General features: G+C 34.5%; 3 protein-coding genes across 5 annotated transcripts; 2 read left to right on the forward strand and 1 right to left on the reverse strand.

Moving 5' to 3' along the window:
* Positions 1 to 5,195: 5,195 nt before the first annotated feature.
* LOC135671995 (RING-H2 finger protein ATL70-like) lies at positions 5,196 to 5,588 on the reverse strand. Its single transcript, XM_065180453.1, has one exon. It carries the CDS (start codon positions 5,586 to 5,588, stop codon positions 5,196 to 5,198), a length of 393 nt encoding a protein of 130 aa, XP_065036525.1.
* Positions 5,589 to 10,304: 4,716 nt separating this feature from the next.
* On the forward strand, positions 10,305 to 11,486 carry LOC135672291 (salicylic acid-binding protein 2-like). Its single transcript, XM_065180754.1, has 3 exons — positions 10,305 to 10,715; positions 10,821 to 10,958; positions 11,034 to 11,486. The coding sequence occupies exons 1-3, from the start codon at positions 10,305 to 10,307 to the stop codon at positions 11,313 to 11,315; spliced, it is 831 nt and encodes a 276-aa protein (XP_065036826.1). The 3' UTR covers positions 11,316 to 11,486.
* A 1,941-nt stretch (positions 11,487 to 13,427) lies between these two features.
* LOC135672292 (uncharacterized) lies at positions 13,428 to 18,739 on the forward strand. Of its 3 annotated transcripts, none has more exons than XM_065180756.1 (4): positions 13,428 to 13,568; positions 15,772 to 15,950; positions 17,228 to 17,344; positions 18,043 to 18,739. In XM_065180756.1, the coding sequence occupies exons 2-4, from the start codon at positions 15,801 to 15,803 to the stop codon at positions 18,187 to 18,189; spliced, it is 414 nt and encodes a 137-aa protein (XP_065036828.1). In that variant the 5' UTR covers positions 13,428 to 13,568; positions 15,772 to 15,800; the 3' UTR covers positions 18,190 to 18,739. The 3 variants fall into 3 exon arrangements, 2 of the variants coding, with proteins under 2 accessions (XP_065036828.1, XP_065036827.1); XM_065180755.1 differs by having other exon boundaries at positions 15,779 to 15,950; XR_010512932.1 differs by lacking the exons at positions 17,228 to 17,344; positions 18,043 to 18,739 and adding an exon at positions 16,424 to 16,734.
* The last annotated feature ends 423 nt before the right edge of the window (positions 18,740 to 19,162 follow it).

Below are 19,162 nucleotides of genomic sequence, written 5' to 3' on the forward strand. Positions count from 1 at the left end.
ATCAATAAAAAATGAGAGAAGTTAAAAGAGTTAAGTCATTGACTTACTTACATGACAATTATAATAGACGAAGTATCCGCAACCTTGTCAATCTTGGAATCAAGTTGGTGAACGAGTAGAATTATTTTAGTAACTCTAGGAATAGTTATGAAAAATAATTAGATCAAAGTAAAACAAATAAATCTTCATTAACTTGAAAAGGGTTCATAGTTAAATTGAAAAGGGTTACTTGGTTTATATCATTACTATTTATGTGAGTTTTGATGGAAAATTCAAATTAAAATTATGATCTTTTTGTTGTTCTAAATTAAATTTTTTAATAATAAAACTATAAGAACCAAAACCAAAAGTGCTCCTTTTTTTTTGTAGAATTGGAACTGAAACCACTTAGCTCCGATTTGATTTCGATTCTAGAAATCTCAGAATCGGAAATGGGGTAATCTTAGCTGATGGACCGATAGAATTGTTCTATTAGTAGGAAACGATGTCCTATAAGCACTATCATATCATATCATCATCATCTCATTATTATTACGATAAAAAAAAATGTTTAACCATTTAAAAGAAAATCCATAGCATAATTTCAATTCCTTAAATCAAAAGATAGGGTAGTACCAAACCCATTAGACCCCATGGTCGACCTGCTCGTCTAAATTGGCTTGAATCGATTTGATTTCGAGTTAAAATCTAATTAAATCCATCTAACGTAATCTATCAATAAAAGCCTACAATTATCATGCATCTTAAAATTTAAAAATTTATAAAAAAAATTATGAATTAACACATGAATTAAATACTTTTTCATGCATATGAAAGTTCAAAAGCTTCACCATTAGTTAATTCCAAAATTCATCAAAGAAAAATTATGAATTGAAACATATATATTGAGTAATTCTTAATTTAAAGAAGTAAAATGAGGACTTACAATTTTTGTTAAGTGATGATGGCCACCTTTCCTCCATTCCTCTTTATCGTTCCACTCTTCCCGATCACCATTAGAGTGCATGGAGGGAAGTATATTCGACGTAAATAGGAGCGGAGGAGGGTGTCATTTATAATTTTTTTTATTATAATTTTTATAATTAGAAATTAATTAATTATTCTAATGCATTTTCTTCTTATTCAAAAAAGGATTAGTTTTGATGGTTGAAAAACATTATCTGACACACATATCTGAAAACAGATTAATATATTAAGGTAAAATACTGATTAGGGAATTCTTGATTTAGGAAATAAATAAAAAAATTATGATGATTGTTTTCTCCCCTTAAACTCCGAGTTTGATACCCAAATATGATTTACTTTATGAAAAAAGATGTGAATATTGTTCTTTGAATATCAAAATGGATGTTCCTCGGGGTAGCTTACTTACGGAAGGTGTCAGAGAGTAACCTTCCTTCCTACGCTGGAAACTTGTTCATAAGAAACTTTCCATGATGGACAAACTTGCATCTCTTGGCATCGTTGGAATCTCATTCAAGACAAGCTGCATGTAAGTTTCAGATTTACCAACGAGTAATTTACAAGATGGTGGCTTAAGGAAGGTGATGGATCTAGCCATTGCAACCCCATCATCCTAAAGCCACTCTTTATACTTATTATTATTATTATTATTATTATTATTATTTTATGACTCGGAAGACATGAAATTGTTGAGATTGATGGAGATTTTAAAATTTTCTACGAGTATAAAAAAAAATCCTAATATGAGGATAAAAATATGATGTATCTCTAGATTTTAATCTAGGAAGAGCAAGATATGGACTATGTTGGGCATTAAGGAAAACATAAGACTCTTTAAGTAACACTTCGATTTAGCCTTATGAAATGTATTTTGAATAATGATCCTAGCTCAACAACAAGTTAACAAATAAATTATTTCATCTTATTGAGTCATGACACATAAACATTTAAAATATTCTATAAATTTTTTTCTTATTTAGGTAAAAATAAGATCGTCTAAAATGATATTCGCATGTTGTCGTAAAATACATTTTTGCTAATCTTGATGATAATGATTAGCTTTCAACTTAAATAAACCAACATGGTTGACCTTGAGAACGGCTTAAATTGTCCTACAAAATATTATGGATTGTCATTGTTCATCTTTATAACAACATATTTGGCTGCCACTTTTATATAAAAATATTAGCTTTATATTGTATGATCTGCTAATCATGCATAAAATATATATGCCTACTGTGTTGTAAAAGAAAGATTTAGTAATGTATCATTTATCCGAATATTTGTCAGAAAATTAAATCATAATAATTCTGAATCGAATCAGTTAAGACACAAATTCAATCCGAAATTTAACTTTTTGGTTGAGGATATATTTAATACATTTCTTTCAATATATGAGAGAATTAATTCTCTTAACCCATCTCCTTTATAACAATTTTTTAGTTGAGATTATTGTCTCTTTTTTCTAATAAGAAGAAAAGTGAATCTGAGTGAAATTAATTAGGATTAACATATATATCATATCAGACACTAATTAAACTCTAAATCTTAAATTTTTAAATTATGAAACAAACCCAATATATATATAACTATTTATTTCAATCTTTAGCGATGTAAGATAATTCTTATAGTCCATCTCACATCTCACACATAAATATTTTTAATTAATGAAAATACTTCCAACAAACATAAGCAATATAATTAGCATAGAAGAAATTACAAAAGCTAATTCCATCTCACATCACATCTCGTCGACGTCGGCATCGTTGCTCCCTCGGGTGATCACTAGCGAGAACGCGAGGGAAGTGGCGAGGCTATAACCCATCGTTCCACGGTTGGTTTCCGGAGGAGTTGCTATAGCAATGGTAATCCCCATCCTCCGTCACCATGGCCACTACTTACCAAGTATGCTGAAGAAGGGAAGATTAGCGAGCATTTCCATGGGTCCGCCGCTGCGGCAATTAAACAACAAAAGGTTCGATGTTAATATCATCACATCCTGCCAAACACAGAATATGACCGACCATCTTTTAATCTACCAAAATCTAAAGTAATATAAAGATCAAAACAATTTTATTCAAAATAGAATTTTCATGTGTTTTTTCTCGGATACTATCGAGAAGCTGTCTAAAATTAAAATAAAAATATGTTAGTAAGAACTTGTATGATAGGTAGCTTAGTCGATGCAAGTTCTGATTGTCGATAGTAAATTCTCATAGTCCAACCATCTCTTTACCATTTATTTTTTGAAAAAAATAAATATATCCTAAAAATTCCCAATGTGCACTCTCCCAATAACATGAGTTATTATTCTCTAAATGACATTTAGAGATAATATGAAATAATATTATTCGCCTATCAAAATAGAGACATATTTCTCCGTAATAACTTGGACAACCATAAAGGAAGGACTTACCGTTCTTTGCTCCTCTTTATCTTCGAACTCTTCCCAACCATCTTTAGGGAGGAGAAGGATGTCATTAATGATACAAATTTTATTTTTTTATTTCCTATTTAATATTTAAATAATTAATTATATTATTATTATTTTTTGCTGATTCAAATTAAGGAATAGACTTTATGGCCAATAAATTGTCTCAATAACATAAACTTGTTTGAAAAAAAAAATAAATATGGTAAAATATTTTAATAGGATATTGTTAATTTAGGAAATAAATTAAAAAAATTATTGTGATGTTTCTTCTTCCATTTTTCACGTGACTTCTTATCTTGAATGGTACTACAAGTGGACATGTATAAGTTTATTCCTTAAGTTATACAATAACAATAATAAAATTGTATGTCTCAACTATTTAGGATCAATTGAATTAATATTTTATCGTTATTAAGATATATATAAAGTCATATGTTTAGTTTATTTTAGATTATTTAAATTTTTTATAATTTTTGTTAAGATTTTTTTGATCTTTTTTTTGTTGCTTTTATTATTATTAATGCTAATCATTTCGCTTATTCTAACTATTGCATCAAATGATCTCCTAAGCACATGTCCTTGTTATCTTAAATGATTCTCTCTCATGCGTTACCTAGTTGTTGATGAATAATTTTTTTTATTTTTTATAGTAACTCCACATATTCATCTCAACATTCTTATATTCCTTGCGATATGTTTTTATTATTTTTGTGAAATAATGGTATCATCTGCGGACTACAAAGGTTTGTATGATAAACATGATGTTACTACACACCACAAAACTTTTATCTACTAAACAAATCATTAGAATAGGAGCATCAATTAATCTCTCTTTTAGTTAATGGAAGCAACACTAACACTTATCATCATGAATAAATATCTTATTTTTCTTTGCCAGTCGTGTTAAAGAATTGTCATTCCTAAAATGAATTATGTAGATCTTCCATAATACACGATCCACCTATGACACTCCTTATCTCAAAGACATTTGAGGGTTGTTCCTCTGCATCACTACTTCAGTTTTATATGGATCTATAGAAATGCTTGATCAGACATGCCCAAGAAATATAAACTCATTGATCCATAAGTTACACTTGCTCAACTTAGTATAAATTTTCTCCTGCTTTAGAATTTTCAAAACTAGCCTAAAATACCGAATGTCATCGATGAATATAATCATAAATTTGTTTGGATATAAATGAAAATTTTTATTCACGAGATCTATAAAAATAGCGGTTCATTAATTAATCCAAAAGATACTACTATGAACTTATAATAATACCTCATGTGTATGTGGATTCTGATTCGTTGACCCTTATTGACATACGCAAGTATGTCAATCCATCTCCTTAGTCTATCTTGAATGTGGTAAGAAATATCATGTCTATGGTTATGAACCTTGTCAAGATGAGTTTTCCACATGTTTTGAGGGAGGAGAATCCATTTGCAAACTGATGAACCCGCTATGCCACAAGGGGTTAAAGCTCTTGTATACAGCCCCTACACCTACCACAAGAGTTGGGGTGGTCGTCTTAAGCAATTTTAACGCATAAAAAGATGAAACAAGTATTACATGCTGACAAGTGATGGTATGCTAAGTTGAACTCACATTTAACAGTATCTATACGCCATAGACCAAACAAATATTACAAAAGTATCCTACGCCAAAAATACACTAATCATTAGATGAGACAATGACGTCCTATCTATTTATACGTATGCATGTTTACCTATGATTACGTTCTCTGCAATTGTGTTGGCTACGTCGATGACACGACCTCCTCCGGCAGAGGCGTGATCACGAACCAGGCGCCGGCAAAGAGCGACAATTGGGGCAGGACGCGTGCGACGTCAGCCACCGGTTGATGCAGTCAACGTGGAAGTGGTGCCCGCACTGTGGCAGCATCTGCAGCACGTCGGCGTCCCTGTAGTCACCCAAGCATATGGAACAACAGGTTGCGGTGGTGCCCTTCTCCAGCTTGGCCTGCGAGTACGCCATCTTCGGGTAGCACTCTAGCGTTGCCTGATCGATGCCGGCCTCAACGTCGGACGACGCCGCCTCTCCAGGGTCGAACCGGACGTTCGTGGGCACGTTTCTTTGTAGGAGCGAATAGATGTACCACAGATATGCGCTCACCAGGACCACGAGGCAAATGAGAAGGCCGTAGCCGAGGGCAATCCTCTGCTCCATTCCGCTACCCATAGAGCAGGAAGAGGATGGGAATAGTTAAGAAGCATTTTTTTTGTGGAGATTATATATTTTCGTATGTGTTGAGGGAGGACGACTAACAATGTAAATTAGTTAATACTTATTGCTCGGTTGGATAAACTATCTTGTACATGCGAATGGGATTTTCTACGAGACTTGGAAACTTTGGTTCACTCAGAGATGAGTGTCCATATGTTTGCGCCTCTTTAATTGCAATATACTTCTCTTTGTTTTAGTTTGCAATGTATATATATATATATATATATATATATATATATATATATATATATATATATATATATATATAAAGTAATAAACAAACTCTATCAAGTTGAATGAAAAGTCAGCAAGCAGCAGAATTTCTGGATAAAATAAAAATGTATAATGAGCAGAAGGGAATGTCTTCACCTAATCTCACCCCACTAGCACTGTTAGAAGGCTGATCCAAAAATTAAATATAAAAACAAAAATATATCATTAGCATGTTGAGCAAGATCATTCATGTAATATTTATTATTATAATTTATTCTTCCGATAATAGATAATAAAAAAAATTAATATTATATTTTCAAAATGATGTCTGTGGAACACATCCATCCCTATATGATGAAATCATTAGTTATCATGCTTAACGACCCACTAATCACAAAGGAAAACTATCGTACCAATAATGGTTTGAATATTTTTGATAATAAAATAATAACTATGATTACATCCATCGTATCATCATCATCTTGTTGTTACTATGACAAGATTCTTTTAACTATCTCTAAAAACTCTTAGCACGATTTCAAAAAAGAATATTTGAAGTTCTTAAATCAAAAGATTGAGAAATGTTGAAACCTTTATACCCCTTAAATCATGGCTGAATAAATCTAAATTGGCTTCGATCAATTTGATTTCAGTTGAAATAACTTTGAATTGGACTCAATTCATTGGGCCAAAATCAACTTAAACCTATTTGAAATCCTCAAAAATTAGCTCAAATTAGTATCGATGGATCAAAAAATGGTTTGAACCAACTTGAATTGGTTAGAATCAATCTGAAGTCGATTGGGTCCAACCTAAATTAACCGAACCGATTTGGTTAGGCCACAAAGGGTTGGGCATTGGACTCGAGTTGGATCTAATTTGTGTTAGGCTATAAATTGACCTAACTCGAGTCATATTTAGCTCGAGTTTAGGCTAAATTAGACCTGAGACTAAATAGAGCATGGATTAATCTGGTTAGACTCAATAGTAGTCCAACCGCTAAATTTTTATTTTTTTAAATATAATGAAAGATGAATAATTTATTTCATTAAAAATAAGGATTTTTGTAATGTATAGCATAATCGATCAATTAAATTCAATCTAATTAAAAATTAAATTTGATAAAAATACTTGACATGCTTTGAATGAATTAGATCCATGTAAAGCAGCCTATCAATAAAAAGAGATTAACTGTCTGAAATTTGTTAAATCAAATTTGCTAAACATAATTAAAGTTCATAGTAATTATAAAATTATCAATAAAACACGAACCTTAAAAAATAATTGATATGATTTTGACTTATTAAATGCACCTAAAATAATTTATCAATAAAAAAATATAAACTGTGTGAGGTTTGTTAATTATGATTAAAATTCAAGTTGACATAGTAAATTGTAAGATTATTATGGATTTTAAATTTTGAAAATTTACCATTAATTAATTCTGAGATTCATAATCTTTTTAAATTGAAAGATAAATTGAATAATTTATAATTTAATTTAAAGAACCAAAACAATGACTTACAATTCTTCTCTAAGTGATGACCACTGCCCTTCCTCCTTGTTGTTTGACTCTTCCCAATTGTTACTATTGTGATTGGAGGAAAGTCTATCTATCTAACTTAAATAGGAGATGAAGAGGATATCATTTATGATATAAATCTTAATTTTTAATTTTCATAGTTAATATTTAAATAATTAATTATATTATTATATTTTTTTTATTTTATAATAAGGAATAGCCTTAGTTGTTGAAAAATTATCTTCATATTAAGATACACTTGTTCGAAAAAAAATTATAATACTATGGTAAAAGAACTAATTAGGAAATTCTTGATTTAGGAAATGAATAAAAAAGTTTCTAGTGATTGCTTCCTCTCTCATAAAAGAATTTGATACTTGCCTTATATAGATTGTTGTAGATACTAATTTTTACTATCTTCTTCTCTTTGTAAATTAAATAGTATTATTTCCTCAAAGATAAAAGTTTTATTTCATAAGAGGTGCTCATTCATTTTCAAGATTTAGATTAACTATTTTAAAAAGATGATATCATCTCTCAACCATAGAGGTCAATACAAGAAAACATGAGATAAATTCTTATATATGTCTAGAACATCAAGATAGATATAAAATACACCATCTATGCTTGTAAATACTATGTAAACCAATTAATAAGCTATGGGTCTAACTTTTTGTAAGATTTATAAAGGGCATAGGAGATAATTTGCCCTTTCAATTGATTCTCATGACTCTTCCTTTTCGAGATACTTAAAAAAAGAAACTTGATCTAATCATGAATTCTAAATCCTTTTACCTTTAATCGACATATCCTTTTTTAACTCAAAGCTATTAATAAAATTTAATAGATCATTTACACAATATTAACATCTCCAAATTAATTATGGCCTGATAAGCTTTCATTCTTTAAATTAACTATGATCGAATAACAGCATGAATAAACTAAGTTTGAGTTGATGTCATCTGGATATAAACTTTAGGAGAGAAGCGAATTTGTGATAACTCTTGGAATCTATCCTTAGTATAGAATTTTTCACCTAGTGTTGGTATCCAAATCATAGGTATGGGGTTTGCACTCTTGCAGGTAAACATCCTCCGTGATCGTAGATATTTGAAAGATATTTTAACCTACCATGATGACTATAAGTAAACTTTTTCCACAAAGTTCAACGATTGATGTGTGTGCCTCATTTGTTATATTGATGAGGATTTCTTCTTATATATATCTTATTTAATTGTATAGAAGATAAGATTTTCTCAGCGAAGCTTCGTTCTTGCCTTTGGCTAGCGACCAACGCCGCTGAGAAAAGTAAAGCTTCGCCCTTATCTTCGGCCAACGATCAACGTTGCTGCAGCCACATTCCTAACAGGCTCCACGACCATTCCTCATCTTCCTCACCGCGGTAGCCTTCGCTGTCTTCGTTGATCTGCCAACAGTCGGTGGACTTAAGGAGAACGAAGGACGGATTTAAGGAGAACGAAGGGAACGCCTGTGATTTCTCCAATCATATGAGGAAATCTTTCTATTCTATTGAGAGAAGTTCTTTCTCCTAATCTGTATAAATAGGAGAGGGACTATGTTAATGCATTGAAGTTTCTTCACTTTTTCAAAAAAACTTTTTCAATAATTATTTTTATCTTCTATTATTTTTATCAATTACGTTAGAATTGTTTCGAAAAATTTTCAAGTGTAATTTTTCTTTTTCTACACTAATGAAAGCTTTTCTTTTTTTGTTTTTGTTGCAGGAATGAGTTTTTACCTAATTAATTTAACTGATACGAAAGAGGCATTAGCAGACATCCATCCAATTAGTTCCTTATTATGAGCAAAAGCTTGAGCAATTTTGGACGTATTAGAAACTGTCAAATCAACTCTGTCATGATTGGACTTCTACTTCAACTTTTGTGATTTCAGGTCGAAATCGTCCTGAGTTGATCTTAATTCAAGCTGTTCCGTAAGCCTCCAAATCCTTACCAAGCTTTGTAACTTCACTAAGTCTGTACTTGGTGAAGCAGAATAACTTCCGAGCAACAAAGAGACTTTAGTTTCTATTCTTCTGTTTGTACGTGAGACTTTGGTCCCTTAAATTAATATTTTTTTACAATAAAATTAATTTATCCCTCTATATTCAAATTTAACATATAAATCCGTATAAAATGTCTCTCTCACACACACACGCACACACTTTGATTTGTAATATCACATTGATATATTAGTTCAACAAATTAATATTCTTTACAACTAATCATAGTTAATCCATTTTTCTGGATGGAATTTAATGGAATAAATACACAAAAAAAAAGTTACATTATGGGCAGAAACACTCCCATAATGTGTAAATGGTGATTGATGGAAGTGACTGACTACATGTAGCGGGACAAATTATGGGCCGAAACACTGGTGATTGATGGAAGTGACTCGATTGTAAGAGTCCTAATTATTACTGACGCTGGTGGCGTGTATTTTATTCCATGACCGCGACATAGTAAATGATAGTGCGTGTACCACTCACATAGAATAATAGTATCATCGATATTATGACGAATCCTTTTAATACGATAAGGACAACAATTTTTTGTTTTTGCTCCAATAAATCTTTTTAATATGTGACGTATAATAATATATTGGAACCTCCCTCCAATTGTTGAGCTGATTCATTGTGTCTGTCAATTTCATCCGTACAGATAATATATTAGCGGATGAATATAATTGTATAATAATATATTAATCACGGAATAAAGATGAATCAACAGTATGGGATTCTCGAAAACAAATATGTCTTTGAACTTGTCTTATTTAATATTTTTGTATTATATAATAATAGTTTTTGTAAACGGAGGATGCTTTTCGGGAAAAAAAAAAAACCCAAAATTTTTTTGTATATATAATTCGTCCTGACTCGGCAAAGATGAGTATTCGTTAGAATGGAGCAACCCGAGCGCAAAGGCATTGGAGGAGGCATGGGCGAGGGCAGCGGCAACAAGAAGCACATAATTCTCGTCCATGGCGCTTGCCATGGATCATGGTCTTGGCACAAGGTGACGACGCTGTTGAGGTCCGCGGGGTACCGGGTCACGACGCCGGACCTCGCGGCCTCCGGCATCGACGAACGGCGGTTCCAAGACCTGCGTACGTTCACCGACTACACGCAACCACTGTTGGATTTAGTGGCCTCCCTTCCACCTGGTGAGAGGGTCGTCCTCGTAGGCCACAGCCTCGGAGGCATGAACATTGCTCTGGCCATGGACAGGTTCCCTGAGAAGATAGCTGCGGCGGTGTTTGTCACCGCCTTCATGCCCGATTCCGTCAACCCGCCCTCCTACGTCCTCGACAAGGTACGCCGTTCTGCTAAGATCTGTCACTCTTCTCATCTTTGTCCTGGCTGCAATCCCAGTTCCCGCTGATGTATGCCTTCTGCTACTTGCCTGCTACACCGACAGCTTAAACGGGAGAAAACCATGTCATATTGGCTTGACACTCAATTTGGGTTAGTCATCGGGGACAGAGAGAGAGGCCCGACTTCCATGCTGTTTGGTCCCAAGTTTTTGTCCAAGCTTTACAAGTTCAGCCCACCCGAGGTACGTATACACGCACCAGTCATTCTACTGATATGGCTGAACACAACACTTGAGTAATCGTAAGCTTCTCGGAAGGATCTCACGCTGGCGATGACCCTCGCGAGGCCTTCTTCTTTATTCCTCGAAGACCTGGTGTCCATGCCGCCCTTCTCCGAGTCAGGATACGGGTCGGTCGAGAAGGTCTACGTCGTGTGCGCTCAGGATGAAGGCATAAGCGAAGGGTTTCAGCGCTGGATGATCGAGAATAACCCAGTGAAAGTGGTGAAGGAGATCGAGGATGCCGACCATATGCCCATGTTCTCAACCCCGAAGCAGCTCTTCCAATGCCTGTCTGATGTTGCCGATGCCTGTGCTTGATCCTCCGGGGTTTTACTATTACAAGCCACCGAATACTGTGGCCATAGTAAATAAGATAGTTGTACGTGCGTTGCTGCTGTGATCGATGCATCATGGTTTGCTATCAGCAACGGTGTATTTGTTTCGTATATCAAATCATGGACAGCTGAGAAGACAATAAAATAAATAGATATTGTCAAAATTAGGTTTATCTTTGTTACGTTGATGTGTGCCTCATTTGTCATCTTGATGAGAATTCTTTCTTATATATCTTATTTAATTATCTTTTTGCTAGATTTGTTTGAGAAATTTGTCGAGTGTTTTTTTTTTTCTTTCCAATGTCTATAGACTTTGGATGACTTTTCTTCATGGCTGACTGGTGCTTGGCTTAATAAAGGTAATCACTTAGACAAATTCAATTCTTCTCTTATCATACTTGGTTGATCATTATAGTTCCTTTGGAAGATATAATGACTACAAATTTGGCAATCGCCCCTCCTCCCAATCTACCTTTGGTGTAAGGTTTTTCCTATTCGAAGATGTTGTCATTCACTCAAGCTTCCGAGGACAATCCGCCAGCTCCTCCACTAGTGGCAATATCATTTATGGAGAGCCCTCTATTTCTTTTATATGATGGTTCCTACACTAATGAAAGCTTCTTCTTTTTTTGCAAGAATGGGTTTTTAAAGCATTCTTAGCTGCGATGGCCAATATCTCAACTTCAACACAGCCTCTCCATGGACCTTTAAAGCATCTGTAATATCATCTTTACTATAGCTAAAGTTGTCAATGTTCTAAGTTGGGTCCATATTAACAAATCTATCAACAGTACTGCTGCTCGCAATCTTGCCATTGCTGTAAGATTATTAAATCCTCATTATTAAAGACTATATATTCAACATAACTATCAATAAAAGCATTACTCATTATCAAAGACCAGTGTACTAGAAATAATCTTTCATGGCGTTGAAAACTCCTTGGAGAATATGAGGGCATTCATAGCTGAATCTGATGGGTGCAGTGAGGTTTCTGAGGTCCACACAGAGTCTTCCTTTGGGATTGCAGAAGAATGCATCTGCTCAAACTTATGGTAAAGGATTAGGGGGAGGTTTAATGTCCTGATAAGGATTATGGTAAACAACAAACTCTTATCTACTTGAACTAGGAGTAATGAAATGTTCGAATTTCTCTATAGCAAATTGGCGATAAACGAATGTATTCCACTAAGTCACAACACCAATACTATTATGAGATTACTCTAAAAAAATAAAAATAAAATAATAATAATAATAATAATTCTCCGAATAACAAACTTTCAAAATAAATATCAATAATCAAATTTATATAAAATAATAATAATAATATAATCATAATTTAATATTTATTATCATAATATGCAGTGGTGTAGATTGGACATCCAATGATGTAACATCAAATGGAGTTAGAGGATATCTTATCTCATAAGATATATATATATATATATATATATATATATATATATATATATATATGATTGCTAGAAGTAGTTTATATTTTTAGTTACAACTAATGATAGTTAATTTATTTTTTGGATGTGTTAGTGTAAACAACCTTAAGCCGTGGCCTCGGGGCCGACGCGGCTGGGTTCGGGTCCGAATGATGGGGATCTTTCCGAGACGACCTTCGAGTCCGTTGAGGCGGTCGGGTGCGGTGGTCGGGACTATGTTGTTGTCTCCTCTGAGCAGGAATTTCTCGCCTTCACGTCTCGTGGGGACATTCGGCTTCGCTCCTGCACAAAAGTCGGCATTAATGCAGTGAAGAACCAAGCCTGAGCGGGCATTAATGCATCTCCGCCGACGTTCTGATCCGTTTGACCAGATGCTGTCACGTTGATCGAGGCGTGAGCCGTCATCTGACGTCAACCGAGTCTTATCATAATTACTATCCTCGTCAGGATGAAATTTAATGGAATAAATATGCAAAAAATGTTAATTTTTGAAAGTATATGTATATAAATTAGGGTTAACTCGGAATTAAAGCGGGACACATTATGGGCCGAAATGCCGGGCTTCGATGACCCAAAATTTTAGTGGTCACACGATCTAATAAATTTCGATTCCTTTGAGAATGAGCGGGCTGCTATCCTCTCGCTCTCTCTCTCTCTCTACCTTAGAGGTCGAGCGGGAAGAAGGACGAGAGGGTAAAGGAGGGGGCTCTCCGGACCCTCGGCCTATTCCAAGTCCTGCCTAGGCTGGTCGTCTTCGATCTCGATTACACCCTTTGGTCCTTCTACTGGTGAGCGGCGATCCCTGAATGAGTATTTTCTAATTCTTAGCTTCTTCATTATTTCGCTTCATAACTTTGTTCTGCTTTATCTGTTTCCGTCGGATGCTCGAAGCGTATGCCCGATAATACTCTCTCGATTGCCTCTTTCTTATCTCTTGTGTTTAATTATCCCTAATGTAAAGATAGATATTTTTTTTGGTTGATGGAGGAAACGTTCTCTTTTATTATGCGTGAGAAATTTCTGAAAGAAATGCATTTTATTGATTCGTTGCAACAGCGGGCTAAAAATTGGAAGAAGTTATGATATGGTAATTAGAGAATTGTTTGTTAGTTTGGATGGATACCATATCATAGGATGAGTGCTGCAAAGTGTGAGCTAAAGTTGAGGCCTTTGGGTTAGGCATGGCATTCTGATGCGATTCTAGAATGATTTTGATGGAATCGGGATCGAAGAAGATTAATGGCACTACTTCTTCACTTCTGCTGGTTATAATAAAGTAGAAGGAAATGACGGGAAGTCAGTGTCGTAGTGGTGTATTGTGAGAATTAAGATGGCTACTCATGATCAGCCTAAGCCATTTCCAGAACTCTTCATCCTTCTTGCTGATCTTGAAATTGGGTGACAACCCCAAATTGATTTTGATCATTAGAAAGATGGCATGTTTTCTTTGCTTTTGCAATCAACGAAGGGATCAGTGTTCCTCTTCACTAATATAAGATGATCTTATAGCAAGCACAAGGAGGTTCTTGGTTTTGCTTCCAGTTCTTTTTACAGAACTAATCAAACATGTTCCCTCCGTTGTTTGTGATGAATAACAGCACTGGCATGTCATGCGACATCTGTATATAGAAATATATGGGTATTAAGTATATCAATTTGTTGTCTCTTCATAATAATGTTGTATATTTTATAAAGTTTGATTATGTTTGCTTATATGAAGGTCAGCATAATCCACATTTGTCTTGATAATCTATCAATTTTTACAATATAAGCTTTGATTTCTCTATGAATGATTGTTTTAATGCTTGATTTTGAGGAATGATGAAAAGAAATAAGACAGTGATTATTTAGCCTGGATGATCAAAGAACCTATAAATAACATATCAATTGCCAAGAGTTGGCAAGAAACCTATAAACCAAAAAGTATTGCCTAGAAAAGCAAACCATCAAGATAAGATGATTTAGCAAATAATTGTTTTAATTAATGGATTTTTGTGAATGGTACTATGTATTTGCACATCCTTTTTTATGGCTTCCTGGTTTGGCATGTTTGTTAGCTCATGGATATAATCTTTTACATTTTTTGTTTTACTTTCTATTTTTTAAGATTGTAACCCATAGTCTATTTCATCAGCTTCGAGTGGGACATTTATTTGAATTCAGTGTCCACCTATGGTTTGTTGTGATGGCAAGCTATGATCTCATCAACTAATGGCTTGAACTTAACTACAATAATGTTGACTGTTTAATATTTAGTTTATCTGAAGTAGAATAGGATGTGCTGCACAGCCTCTTAACTGAGAGAGGTACATTATCTATCCCTCTTCCCTTTGTTTTCTAGGTCCTATTTCCTCTCCATGCTTATGTAAATAGGGTTCACGGCATATATAAGTGGGTGAACCATTTATCTCTAGTATAATTATAGAATAATATGATTGAGAAGGGTTGGTACAGATGGCTCTGCTAATGCTGTTTCCTTTAATATGTTTTTCTTATAGCAGAAAGTGAAAAACAAGGTGTCAATACTATCAAGAATAACAAAAGGTGATAAATTGAGTTGTATTATAATAGGTTTCAAAATCTTGTTTCCCTTGCCTACAGGCTGCATTTAACTACCTTTGACTTTTGAGGAACCATCAGTAAGTATTTTTTTTTGTGGACAGCAGATGGATGATTCATGATCTTCTTTCAGAAGTAAGAGAGACTGAACTTGCAATGAGACTTCATTACAAGAAAGAAGAGTTTTAACATCTACAGTAGTTTGTACATAGTTCTTACTCTGTATGGCTCTATAATATATCTACAGGTCCTTTACAAGACAAGTGTGTTTGTACATTGTTAGTTTATGCGTTTAGCAAGCGAAGTATAGTTGAATTTGTACTCATGTGATGCAGATTCTGATAAGATCAAGTTACATGTATAAGTATAAGAAACTACTCTTATTGCATTTGTAGATTGGGATGAATTACATTTGACTTTCAAATTTTTTAGTTTCCAGTGAATGCCGCTCCAAAAGGGAAATGCCATCTCTCTACCCACATGCTGAGGGTATACTCTATGCACTCAAGGATAAAGGAATCAATGTGGCGATTGCTTCTCGATCACCAACTCCCGACATAGCTAAAACATTTCTTCAGAAGTTAGGCATCCAATCCATGTTTGTTGCCCAGGTGAGACAGCAATACTGTTGTTTTAAACGTCTACATGTGTACATTCTCCTTTTGTTGGTTGATAAATAGATGCATTGCATGCATCTTTAGCTGAAAATTTTACCATTTACCTACAAAAATTATTTGTTCTGACACAAAAATGAGTGGTTATATAAAACAAGAGATGTTACGGATAATGGCCTTCTGTACATTTGGTGGTACAAGACAAACTATCTGTTGATTTATTTTTGTTATTGGCTTCATGTGAAGCTGCTTGGCAAGATCATGCCAACATACGTACTCTGTCCACAAAGTAGAGTAATCTCTTTCTACTCTTCTCATATAATTTTTCTGAGGATGCCTATACCAGCCAACTTGATGCTGTTTGTTGTGTTGAAAAATATATAACAATTCACCCTTCTCTATGTTAGATTTTAAGAAAAGGTTTGGTCCCTTTTGTCTAACGTCATCCCTTTCAATTTTTCTCTCCACAGTGAACTGGGCATCCCTATGTTTGCTTGATGCAGCAAGTTTGGTGAGATAAAAATGGATGTTGAGCGTATACCATTCCAGACCCAGTAGATGAGATGTTGATGGTCCATCTTCTATTGTTATTTTATCTGTTGAATTATCTAATCTCTATGTTATTATTAATCTATCATTTTTGTAATTCCACGATGCACCCTTTTCCATGTATGGATAGCTAAAACTTCCTAGTCTTGGTGGTACTTGCAAAAAATTAGGTTCTTTGTGGCTCTTGTGAGTATTGTGAGATTTGTAGCAGTTTAAGCAATCTTCACCATCAGTTACTACTGCTGTGTTGTTGTATGCCTTGAGCTGCCCACGTCACATATCGAGGATGAAGTTGAAGATCATGTTAATGTTCATTTAACAGATGTCTATAACTTACACTTACAAATACTGACCACTTCTCAGATCGTGAATTCAGAGTTTGATCTTTCATTCTCTGAATATTTGACTACTAGCACCTTAGTAGAGATGGCAGACTGACAAATTTAGATATGTTAGAACTTAGAAGACCCATGATGGGCCTGAGATCTGCTGATCCTATGACAGGATCCTACTGTCAGATTGCTATGTCGATGATCATGGTAATGAACTCAGATTAGTGACATCTTATTTTTATATGAAATAAACTGCCTTAAGAATCACAATATGCAACATAGCAATCAAATGAAATGCTGGAACCATTAACACAGTATGGCTCTCTTTTGCACTAGAATGATTTGGTACAATTTTCTGATACGTCGTCCTATTCTTTTTCTTTGCTTGTCCAGGAAATATTCTCCAGTTGGACTCACAAGACCGAACATTTTCAGAGGATTCAAAGAAGAACTGGCGTACCATTTAAATCAATGCTTTTCTTTGATGATGAGCACAGGAATATTGAAGCGGTAATTATTTCCAATTTAACTTTGCTTTTCTGTCTTTCGTGTGAACCTCTGACAACATGGGGATCAGAGACCCTTCTTTAAGGGAAATCTTAAGCAATTCCTGGAGAGCTTGCTGAGTCCAAATTTGATATTATTCCTGGATATCAGGGAGTGTCACTCCTCTTAGCACACTTTAAGAAAACTTGCTAGAACACGAAGTTTTGAACAACCAAACCAGGTAGTGATCTTGACCACAGGAAACATGAGAAAGATGATCGCCAAATTTGGAATATACTTCACGGAAGGAGCATAACTTGTCATGATCATGATTTCTTACAATTATTATTGAAGCAAATGCGAAGATAGGTTTTGCCATCATGATGCATCAATATTTTAGGAAAGCTTGATCTTGAACCCTACTAATTTTGTTCTGCTTTTGCATCTGTGTATCACTTGAGGAGAAACCTTGCACAATATTTTACCAAGTTTTCGTTGACTCGCTGTGCATGCATTTCCTTGCAATATTTTATCCTCCGTACACAAGATTGTTTATACAGTAAGAGAGTTGACTGTCACATGTACCTTGCAATCTGCTTCATTTCTGGCGGGATTATTCATGTTTTGCAATTCAGCATATATGGATCTAGAAATAAATACTAAGAATCTTTTGTCTTTTCTCAATTTTTTTTTTCTTATACCAACTCTTGATGTCTTCTCAGATTTCTAAAATGGGAGTAACGAGCGTCCATGTGGAAAATGGAGTAAACCTCGAGAAGCTAAGATTGGGCCTAAGGAACTTCTCTCACCAGTCTGTCTCACCAAACATTAAACCAGCTGATGAGAAGGTGCGGAAGCTCGGGAGTTGATAGAAGAACGACAAGAAAAGAAGAGAACGAGAAGCACGACTCAACTAGATCATGATTTTGGTATTCCTTTCCCAAAATCCTCCTTATGGTGCATGTGGTCTTAATGATTGGTATAGGACACCTATCTTTCGCAACCTCTCAGTGAAGTCAGAGTCATACGTGGAAATCCTCCTCAACTTGGTGTAGGATACCTATATTTCTCCACCTATCAATGAAGTCAGCCATATGTGGAGCACTCAGCACATGAGGCCTGACAGAATACTCAACTTGGCGGTAGGACACCCGTCTCTCTCCAACAATCAATGAAGTCAGTCATACGTGGAGGGAAGTCAGCCATATGTGGAGCGCTCAGCAGTTGAGGCCTGACATTTAAGCAAAAGTCACCTGTAGATATTTGACTCGTTCGATGCGCGTTGTTGTTCGACCCATCCATGAAGAAGCATTTTTCATGTTTTTCCAATGGACGTTACTGTGACTGGATGCTGCGTCCTAATTATTACTGACGCTGGTGGCGTGGAATGTCTTCATGATGGCGACATAGTAAATGAAAGTAAATGTAACACTCCCACAGAGTAATAGTATCATCAATAGTACGACAAATCTTTTTACCACGATAAGGAACCTTTTTTTTTTTTTGGCTCCAACAAATCTTTTTAATATGTGATGTATGATAATTCATTGGAACCTTTCTCGAATTGTTGCGCTGATTCATGTATCTGTCAATATCATGCGTGTAAATTATATATTAGTCACTAGATCTGGATGAATATAATTGTATAATAATGTATTAATCACTGAATAAAGATGAATCAACTGTACGGGATTTTCGAATATATATATATATATATATATATAAATCTTTCACGAGAAGATTCTCGAATTTCCTAACGATGTATTTTTTACCTAATGTTTAAAATATTTTTTTCCTTCCTTTTACTATGAACCAATCCGTAGGTTGAATTTGTCTAATTAT

Source organism: Musa acuminata, chromosome BXJ1-4 (genome assembly GCF_036884655.1).
Source record: "Musa acuminata AAA Group cultivar baxijiao chromosome BXJ1-4, Cavendish_Baxijiao_AAA, whole genome shotgun sequence".
In the NCBI taxonomy this organism is placed as follows: domain Eukaryota; kingdom Viridiplantae; phylum Streptophyta; class Magnoliopsida; order Zingiberales; family Musaceae; genus Musa; species Musa acuminata.

What these genes read in the sequence shown, in the direction of transcription:
- LOC135672292 (XM_065180756.1), top strand. Translation starts at nt 15,801, where the DNA reads ATGCCATCTCTCTACCCACATGCTGAGGGTATACTCTATGCACTCAAG. An exon ending in AATCCATGTTTGTTGCCCAG is followed by an intron (nt 15,951 to 17,227) that starts GTGAGACAGCAA and finishes TTGCTTGTCCAG; the next exon opens with GAAATATTCTCCAGTTGGAC. An exon ending in AGCACAGGAATATTGAAGCG is followed by an intron (nt 17,345 to 18,042) that starts GTAATTATTTCC and finishes ATGTCTTCTCAG; the next exon opens with ATTTCTAAAATGGGAGTAAC.
- LOC135671995 (XM_065180453.1), bottom strand. Translation starts at nt 5,588, where the DNA reads ATGGAGCAGAGGATTGCCCTCGGCTACGGCCTTCTCATTTGCCTCGTG.
- LOC135672291 (XM_065180754.1), top strand. Translation starts at nt 10,305, where the DNA reads ATGGAGCAACCCGAGCGCAAAGGCATTGGAGGAGGCATGGGCGAGGGC. An exon ending in CCTCCTACGTCCTCGACAAG is followed by an intron (nt 10,716 to 10,820) that starts GTACGCCGTTCT and finishes CTACACCGACAG; the next exon opens with CTTAAACGGGAGAAAACCAT. An exon ending in ACAAGTTCAGCCCACCCGAG is followed by an intron (nt 10,959 to 11,033) that starts GTACGTATACAC and finishes GCTTCTCGGAAG; the next exon opens with GATCTCACGCTGGCGATGAC.